Source organism: Diuraphis noxia, unplaced genomic scaffold, assembly GCF_037042655.1.
Source record: "Diuraphis noxia isolate RWA-SAM2 unplaced genomic scaffold, SU_Dnox_SAM2 contig0004, whole genome shotgun sequence".
NCBI classification, from domain to species: Eukaryota; Metazoa; Arthropoda; class Insecta; order Hemiptera; family Aphididae; genus Diuraphis; species Diuraphis noxia.
The window spans coordinates 58,633,002-58,642,961 of NW_028301714.1; the positions used below are offsets into that span (position 1 = coordinate 58,633,002).

At 27.3% G+C, this 9,960-nt stretch overlaps 3 protein-coding genes across 3 annotated transcripts; 1 reads left to right on the forward strand and 2 right to left on the reverse strand.

Moving 5' to 3' along the window:
- Positions 1 to 1,212: 1,212 nt before the first annotated feature.
- Positions 1,213 to 2,208, reverse strand: ND-ASHI (NADH:ubiquinone oxidoreductase subunit ASHI). Its single transcript, XM_015521274.2, has 2 exons — positions 1,805 to 2,208; positions 1,213 to 1,725 (listed from the first exon to the last, which is right to left on the reverse strand). Exons 1-2 carry the CDS (start codon positions 2,088 to 2,090, stop codon positions 1,487 to 1,489), a joined length of 525 nt encoding a protein of 174 aa, XP_015376760.1. The 5' UTR covers positions 2,091 to 2,208; the 3' UTR covers positions 1,213 to 1,486.
- A 163-nt stretch (positions 2,209 to 2,371) lies between these two features.
- Positions 2,372 to 6,087, forward strand: alien (COP9 signalosome complex subunit 2 alien). The gene is made up of 9 exons (XM_089226197.1): positions 2,372 to 2,596; positions 2,749 to 2,943; positions 3,194 to 3,319; positions 3,389 to 3,556; positions 4,882 to 5,056; positions 5,120 to 5,258; positions 5,330 to 5,520; positions 5,591 to 5,732; positions 5,799 to 6,087. The coding sequence occupies exons 1-9, from the start codon at positions 2,543 to 2,545 to the stop codon at positions 5,941 to 5,943; spliced, it is 1,335 nt and encodes a 444-aa protein (XP_089082323.1). The 5' UTR covers positions 2,372 to 2,542; the 3' UTR covers positions 5,944 to 6,087.
- Hsc20 (iron-sulfur cluster co-chaperone protein HscB-like protein, mitochondrial) lies at positions 5,946 to 7,263 on the reverse strand. Its single transcript, XM_015519246.2, has 3 exons — positions 6,580 to 7,263; positions 6,260 to 6,513; positions 5,946 to 6,196 (listed from the first exon to the last, which is right to left on the reverse strand). The coding sequence occupies exons 1-3, from the start codon at positions 6,967 to 6,969 to the stop codon at positions 6,082 to 6,084; spliced, it is 759 nt and encodes a 252-aa protein (XP_015374732.2). The 5' UTR covers positions 6,970 to 7,263; the 3' UTR covers positions 5,946 to 6,081.
- Positions 7,264 to 9,960: the final 2,697 nt, after the last annotated feature.

Here is a 9,960-nt window from a genome sequence, read left to right on the forward strand (position 1 = left end):
CCTGTTTATGATACATATTATGCATGAATTTTTTTATAAACGCTTAAAGTTAAAATTTTGATAAAATTCATTCAAACCCATAACATTTGAAAAATATTTCGTACCTAGTTAAAAATGTATAAAACATTAAATTTTTACATTTATGGATTGAAAATTTAACTAATTTCTCATATTAAGTAGTACATATTGAAATCTAAAAATCTTTAATGATTTTTCTCCTGATATTTTAAGTTCAAATTTAGACAAAACAATATTAGGTATAATGAACAAAGAAAAAAGTTTCAAAATACTATTTTTATTACTTAAAAATTTTAAAGTATATTATTAAATGTATTACAATATAATGCAATTGTCTTGCCGAAAATTAATTTGACCAATTGTATTACTAATGTCTTATAGTAAAATAAATTACTTTAATAGCCATAATATAATAATATAATATCATAAAATATACTTAGTAAAAAGTCTGACAGATATATGATATAGGTAGTTTTCATTAGAAATCATTTTTGTACATCATAAAATTCAAATTTAACACATCCATTGGTGATCTCTTTGGATACCTATTGTACAGCATAAAAGTAACTCTTTACCCACCTTTTTTAATTCTTTAAAACAAAAATTTTTATTTTGATAAATAATTTAATTAAAAATCAATCAGAATAGAAAATAGTACACTTAATCAAAATTTCTTGGAGATAATTGAGATAGGGCATAAGTAGATTAGTTAGAAATTCATTATAATTTTAAAATACTTGATCATACTTTGCCAGCACGACCACACGTTATATTACTTTATATCATTTGTCAAACAATGACAATTGAACTGATCCCATAATTTTCTCATGAACTTTATCCTCAAAAGAAAAACACACACAGTCTGATTTTTTTGGTGGGTAATTGTAAAAATCTAATATCATATACCTAATTGAACAATTTTTAGAAGTAAAATATAAATTATTTATGCATTTCTGTTTTAGTAAATATTTCATTATAAAAAATATCAACATAATAGTCTCCAGGCTATCTGGAAAACTTTCTACAGACCAACCAGAATGACCCTGACTAGCTTTAAATTATAATATTGTATATTATAAAGTTAATTGATTTAATATTTATTAAAATAATTTTTTTTTATGATTTGATATCATTAAGTTTTTGAATCTAGTAGCCAATATATTAACTAACTTATGAAATAAAAATCACTAAATATAAATTCAAACATTTCTTAGTTTATTATTAGAAATTACAACAACAACACTTACACTCTTACAAATAGAAAATAGGTATTTATTAATTTTAATTTTTCCTTCAATGAACAGTTATTAGATTCTATCAATCGAATAAGTAGTTGTATTTTATTAATTATTACACTCTTAATTGATTTCATGTATGTTTTATTCAACTTTAAATTGTATAACAAACGTATAAATAAATTTAAAGTGTTTCAGCTACTATGCAGATATAACTTTATTGTAATACAATTTCAGAAATATTTATCTGAATAAGTAAAATATTTCACATCTTCTTGAGGCCACTGTTTAGGCATAAATGGTCTATATCGTTTACAAACATAATCCCCAGAGAGCATCAATCCACTTATTCCAAAAACTGCTGCGAACAATGATAATACTCTCTGCCAATCAGGGAATCTAGCTTTTTCTCTATAATTTGGGTCTCCTTTATCTGAGCCCCACATGTCAGCATGAACGTGCATTATTTCACCTAAGAAAATTAATGAGATAGTAAAAACCATTTCACAACAACAAGATTATGAATATAACTAACTGTTTTATAGGCTTACCAAAATTTCTATTATGTTCAGGGCAGTCCCATGGATAATATTCACTTTTGGAATCTTGGCCAATGTCTGGTAACTTTGGGTAGTCACCAAAACCTAAACCATCATCGGGGTGTGGTTCATACTCTTCCGGTAACAGACCATATTTTTTTGCAGCAGCTAGTCGTTCCTCTTCGGTTTTTGGATACGGGCCGGGCTTCCAGGGTTCATGCGATACAACACTCCTACTAGACACTGAATAAATAACTTTAGTTCGCAACATCCCGTTAATCACACGGGAAACAGCCATGTTGAAATGCTGCTGATTCAATAATTAGTGCAATGTTAATTTAACTTAGATCAATGATCAAAAATCAAAAATCGGTGTACCATTAATTTTAATAATTTTCAATAAATTTTCGCTAAATAAATAATGTTGATAACATCGAAGGACATTCCAATAACCAGTAACCACCCTTCAACCACTTACCAGTTACTTTTACCAGTGTGTTTTTTTATTGGACATTTTTGTTAAACAGAGTTTGTTGCTCTTATCTCTTGTTTTCATGTTTACAACATTACCCGATAGACGATAACGTAAATGAATCGTAAGTCGTGTGAACGTGAACCGTGTACAATGTACATGGAAATTGATAGAAATTTGTAATTGTAATTACTAAATGATTTACTATAATATTTATTCGGTTTCCAGTATTGTTAATTGTTATGTAATCTAAAATTTAATTTAATTTTAAATTTACAATGTCCGACACCGAAGATGTATACATGTGTGAAGATGACGAAGATTATGGTCTGGTAAGTTTAATATACACCATGACTACGTAAAATACCTTCACTCTTTTCTTTTCAATTTTTATAATAGAATTTAAATTCTAATTATAAGTATTTGAAGTGTAGTACAACAAACTTAAGTATGTATTAAATATATTCTAAATTTGTATCAATAGGAATATTCAGAAGATAGCAATTCTGAGCCTGATGTGGATTTGGAAAATCAATATTATAACTCAAAATCGCTAAAAGAAAAGGATCCTAATGCTTCATTAGTGTCATTTCAAAAAGTATTAGATCTGGAAGCTGGTGAAAAAGGAGAATGGGGTTTCAAAGCTTTGAAACAAATGATCAAAATTAATTTTCGCCTTGTAAGTTTTAAATTCAACTTTATTATCTGAATATTTCACTTAAGAAATGTACATTATTATAATTATTTTTTGTACTAAACAAAAAATATTAAATGTTAATGTATCTATATACATTCTATAAATACAATTAAATCTACAGTATAAAAACATATATAGCAAGTAATTTGTACTTAATAAAGTGAAATAAATTTTATTTAAGCAGGTTTATAAAGTAAAGAATTTTATTATTGTTATTATTTTCAAATTTCAGAGTAACTTTGATGAAATGATGAATCGTTATAAGCAATTATTAACATACATAAAAACTGCAGTTACTCGGAATCATAGTGAAAAATCTATAAATTCAATTTTAGATTATATTTCAACTTCAAAAAATGTAAGTTTATTTAACATGATAGATGTTTCAACCTCTTATTTAAAATATGTGTCATCATTTTGAATTTAGATGGATTTATTGCAAAATTTCTATGAAACAACATTAGATGCATTGAAAGATGCCAAGAATGATAGACTTTGGTTCAAAACTAATACGAAATTGGGTAAATTGTATTTTGATTTAGCTGATTACACTAAACTGACAAAAATCCTGAAGCAGTTGCATGCTTCTTGTCAAGTAAGATATATCTGCTTAGTTTATATATTTAATTACTAATACTATCCACTATCCAGTATTGTATTCTTCATAGTTTTTGTTTTAATATAAATGTTTAGTATTAAGTAACATTAAGATATTATTGCTCTTCTTATACAAAAAAAATGAAATTTAAAGTTAATTTCATTATTTCATTACCTAATTATAAAGAATCTACAATTTAGCTGTGAATGTTTAAACTGAAATATTTAGTTTTATGTTGCAAAGAATATTTCTATTTTTGATTTTTCTACCCTATTAAATTCTTGAGAAGGGTTCACCAAATGAGTGGCCCATTAAGAGGACGCCACACCCGCATGTGCTGTCTTCGTCTTTCAAGTTCGTAACATGGCAAATTTTATGCTCAGAAGTTCCAATTTAGCTCCGTTAGTTCACAACTTGGAGTAAATTGACCTCTTATAAGAATTAAAGGTAAGATTATTATCTAGGTTTTCACAGAGGCTTTTTTATTATATTACAATTTTGAAGCGAGTTATGAGTATTTTAAGATATACAAGCAATTCACAGTTTTAAAAATACTCATAACTCGCTTCAAAATTGAAATATAATAAAAAAGCCTCTGTGAAAACCTAGATAATAATGTTACCTTTAATTCTTATAAGAGGTCAATTTACTTCAAGTTGTAAACTAATGGAGCTAAATTGGAACTGCTGAGCATAAAATTTGCCATGTTACGCACTTGAAAGACGAAGACAACACATGCGGGTGTGGCGTCCTCTTAACAAAATGTATTTGGCCCACAGAAAAGATATATCATTATTCATTTTTAATTTTTTTTAATCAAATAAGGTTTTCATTTTGTTTATATCTTTACTTTTTGGAATGTGGATATTTAAAGTTAGGTTTAGTATTTAAAATCCGAATGTCAGTGTAACTAAGTACTCATAGCAGTGGCGTATTTATGGGGGGGGGGGGAACCCAAAGAATTATTGAATGCGTCTGGAGACCTTAAATTTAAAAAATTTAAATATTATAATAATAATTATATTTATAAATTATTGTATTATGATATGACACCCCCCCCCTAATCAAAAATTGTAAATACGCCACTGACTCATAGCAACTGGATTAAAGTGATACGTGATAAGTTTTTTGTTGGTAGTTGTTTTTCTGATACAAACTTTAATAACTATTAAATATTAAAAACTTATTGGATTTGCTAAATAATTTGTAATCCATATACAATATTAGTTACATATTGATTCTAAATGTTTCAATATGTGTGTGTCTCTTCATTTTATTTATTTATTAAATGTTATTTAATAAACTGCATATAATATATCTAGACTGATAATGGTGAAGACGATCTTAAAAAGGGTACCCAACTATTAGAAATTTATGCGTTAGAAATACAAATGTATACTGCACAAAAAAACAACAAGAAATTAAAAGAACTTTACGAACAGTCTCTCCATATTAAATCTGCTATTCCACATCCTTTGATTATGGGTGTTATTCGAGGTAAATTAAAAATTAAATAATTAGAATCAAAATTAAAAATTAAACTTGTTAAATATTTTATAGAATGTGGCGGTAAAATGCACTTAGAAGAAGGCCATTTCTCTAAAGCACATACTGATTTTTTTGAAGCTTTTAAAAACTACGATGAATCTGGAAGTCCCCGTCGTACAACATGCTTAAAATACCTAGTTTTAGCAAACATGTAACAGTCTTAAATTAACCATATTAATAATAAATTATAAAAAGTAATTATAATTTTTATCTAAATTTAAGGTTGATGAAATCTGGTATCAACCCATTTGATTCACAAGAGGCTAAACCTTACAAAAATGATCCAGAAATATTAGCAATGACTAACTTAGTCCAAGCTTACCAGAATGATGACATTAAAGAATTTGAAACTATCTTAAAGAATCATCGTAAAAATATAATGGATGATCCATTCATCAGGGAACACATTGAAGGTAAATTGACTAATTAGCCAAATAATTATAAACTTGTGTATTATACTTAAATACGTATTTTATTTTGTAGCCTTATTAAGTAATATTCGTACTCAGGTATTGATAAAATTAATTAAACCCTATACTCGTGTTCATATACCATACATTGCAAAAGAACTCAATATTGAAGAAAGTGATGTTGAAAGTCTTTTAGTTACGTGTATTCTAGATGGGTAAGTATAACATGGTTTACTTATATTGTTAAATACTATTCTTACTTGATATCATTCATATTGTAGAACCATTAAAGGGCGCATTGATCAGACAAATCAAGTGTTAAGTTTAACACTAGTTGATTCTGCAACCAATCGTTTTGCAGCCATAGATAAGTGGACCAATCAACTAGCTACTCTCAATTTATCTATTTCACAAAAAATATTTTAAAATGTTTAATGTATTTTTTTTTTTTAATAAATTAAATAAATATTTTACAACATAATAATATTAATGTCTGAAATGTTCTAATTTAAATATTTTTGAAACTATTTTTTAGCAGTTTGAAAAATATACTGAAATTTTTTTTTATAAGTCATCTTTATCTTTGATTTTTTCTAGCAATGTTGTAAAGAACTTGGCTTTTGATAATACTACTTTTGCTTGAGTTTGGTTATTTTCGCTGAAAGCTTTTGATAATTCCCTATTAACATACAAATATTAATTATAATCTATGAAAATATTTCTTATTAAATTATCAACTAACGTGTATAAGACAAACAACATATCATCAACATCTTTCTTCAGGTGTTTTAAAGATTCTTTTGTATCAACTTGTTCAACTTTTTCATTCCAATCCATTATTTCGTATAAAAAAGTGGTATCCATTGTTATAGAATCTTCTTCAACACTCAAACCACCAAGGTTTAACATATAAATGCCTCTTTGAAGTGGATTCATTAAAGTTGTATAAGATTTGTTTAATAGAGAAGAAAATGATTCGGATAGTACTTGTTCTTCCTAAAACATAATTCAATAAAAATATGATATAATTAAAATTAAATACATTGGTAAGACAAAATTCACTTCAGTTTTGTTAGAAAATCTGTCTGGATGCATAAGGTTTTGTAGTTTTCTAAACTCTGATGTTAACTGTGCAGTATCAATGTCGTACTGAACATTTATGTTAAATAGCTCAAAATAATTTAAATTCTGATCACTGGGTGACTGAATTAATGAGCAATTTTTACAAAACAGACAAGGTCTGATGTCTAATAACGTCTGACAGTTCCAACATTTCAATGCGTCATATGTGGCATACGGATGGCCCTTGAATTTATTATATCTGATATTGACTTTTTGTTGATATAAGGGTTCTGAGAATTGTCTAACTTCAGAAAGATGAACGCTGTGGCATACTGTTCTTAATAAACTCTCTCCAAATATACTGGTACGCCAAAGCCGCATCACAAACATTATAAATTATATAATAACAATTATGGTAAATAAAAAATAAACGACTACAAATCAAATTTATAATACTTATGTAATGAACTTGACTTATTAGATTATATTAAAATATTGCGCGTAAACAATAACACTTATAAAATAAATAAACTTTATACTCAGGTCAATGACGAAATATAATAAGACCGTAAGGTATTTTATTTACAGGTGTTACAATTTACATTTTAAATTCAATCCAACTTCACTTGCCACTTATTTAACATTTAACAAGGGTTAATGTTTTCTTCATCTGAATATGTGAATATGTCTAATGAAAAATTCTGATAATTGAATAATGATAACACCTATTATCAGTATAACACCGGGTACATAGATAATATTTTATTATAATAACATGTAACTGAGATAGATAACAAAACATATTATCGCGGATAGACGTCACGGTCATTTATATATGTCCTAGGTGGCTAGGTCTAACATATTTTCTTGGTTTTTTACTTATAAAATTATTTAAAATATACTCATCATTTATGCTATTTCGAATTCTAATAACTGTAAAAGTAAGAAGCTTCAACACCCAGTACCCACAGTTTCTTTTATTGAAATCATTCATCTGAAAGGACTGAAAGACAAACTTAGATAAACATTTTTTTTTTTTTTTTTATTCTAGGCGAAGTGAGGAATGTATTAATTTTACAATGATACGTATGTTTTTTTGTGTCTATCACATTTTGGAGTAGAAATAATGTTTCCATTTTTGACTTCAGCCCAAATTCATCTAATTTCCAATAGTTTTGAAAAGCGTAGAAAAAACCTTAAAAAAAATAACGTAAAAACGAGAATTTTTACGTATAATCAGTTTTCGACAAAATTGATTTTTTTATTTTGCTGTAACTCCAAAACGAATCATCATAAATACTTGAAAATTTCACCAAATATTTATATTAGCGTTACCTATTTGCGATTAAATTTTCTAATTTTTTTGACTTTTTCAAGCTATTTATAGACAGTTGAAAATTTTAATTTTTCTATGTTTTTTCTTATTGGAATTTCAATAACAAAATTTGGTTGTCCAAAAAATCTTTAAAATTGAATACAAAGTTTATTATAAGTTGTACTTATCGTAGTAAAAAAAATTAAAATCGTTAATCACAATTTTTGTTTATAAGCATTTAGTGTTTAACTGTTTAAGACGTTTAAGTGTTTACAAAATATATCAAAGTCACGAAAATTTGCATGGAATTATGAAGTTGAAAATTCATGAAATTCTTTTATTTATACTTAAAGTTCAAAAACCCAACACAAGGTTCTCCGTAACTTTTTCTTCAAATTACTTTAAAAAAAACTACAAAGTCAATATATAAAACATTTTTTGAACGCATAAAAATATATTATAATTTAAATATTGGTAATATAATTATTCATCCTTAACTGACAAATCATCTCCGTTCAGAATCGTTTTTCGTATACAATGATATCTGCCATTGCATTCAAATTTGACACATGCATTATAGTGACCTATCCACCATCTTTACAATACAGCAGAACGATACCCACATTTTACCACTTTAAAAAAAAAAAAATTATTGTCGATAAAAAAAACTTGGTAATGTAATACAATTTTCCTAATAAATTATTTTTAGTGTAATTTAAACAAAGTTGAGCGTTAATTCACAATAGTTTTTTTTATTTTCCAAGTTTCTGAACTTTGAAATTACCATATTAATTATGAAAACATCATGACTTTTTATAATATAATAATGTTAGTAGAAAAACTACAGTTAGTCTCACAGAATAATAATTCTATACAACAGTTAACAACAAGTCAACAAAATGTTAAATACATGACAGTATGATAATACAACACATTTTATGTATCATTTCTGAACATTCCGTTTACCTGTGATGACGGATATTGTATTAGGTATTATTATTTGTATATAATTCATATTAAAAAATTCATGTTGTAATTATTTTATATATTTATACATTATACTCCCAAAATTCTCTCATCCCATATGTAAATGCAACTTAGAGAATGGCATTAGTAAAATAAAGCATTGTGTATTTCTTGTTATTAGTTGTAATGTTGTATAACACAATATTTTTTTGTTATTTTTGATTTTCAACAAGCCAAATTAAAAATGTTTAGTCCCCTTACCGCTCGAGTGGTCGATAATGGTGATCTCAAAAGTTGGCGGGCACACAAACGATGTAAATCCATAGGCGCAAATAGAGAGGGATCTTAGGAGGTATTAGCAAATTAGCACTCTCAAATAATGTTCATATTTATGTATCAAAAATTTCTTGTTACAATAAAAGAAAAAACTAAAATTAGAAAATGCACAGTTTAAGCGCGTTAAGTACCCTTAATTTTTTTTTTATTGAAATTGCGCCTATGTATCCATGCCTATAATATGGCAGTCCAGACTAAGTCCACAGGCGATGCAAAAGGAATATAGGTAACTATGGTGCACAGAAGTTAGTGAAATCGGGTAACTGTCATCCGCGCGTCTCGTTGTCTTTGCGACCGGTCGGGCGGGTCGTAGACGACGTGTTGCAAGTTAAGTTCGATAAACAACATAATGACAGCTCAGTTTGATGATATGCTCGATCTACAAACATAACCCTCAGACGAAACCACCTTAGTTAGTTTCCAGGAACCGCAGGTAACCCGGGGCGACCACGTGGATCCATTGTAATTTGTAATACATTAAAATGAAACTAACCCAACCGGCAACCTTTTTATATACATATATGTATATACCTATACATATATGTATATTTATATTAATAACTTATAATTACCATTCAGGTGTTTGTTGAAAAAATCAAGAAAACTGCAAAAAAACACCCTAACATTATTCAAATTTCACATATCTCACCATTTATAGTGTTAACTGCACTGAAAATGTGGCACTATAACCGTTAGTTGTGACATGCTGTTTTGTCAATAGCCAATAATAGGCGTATTTAGTATAGTATTATACTATTATCACA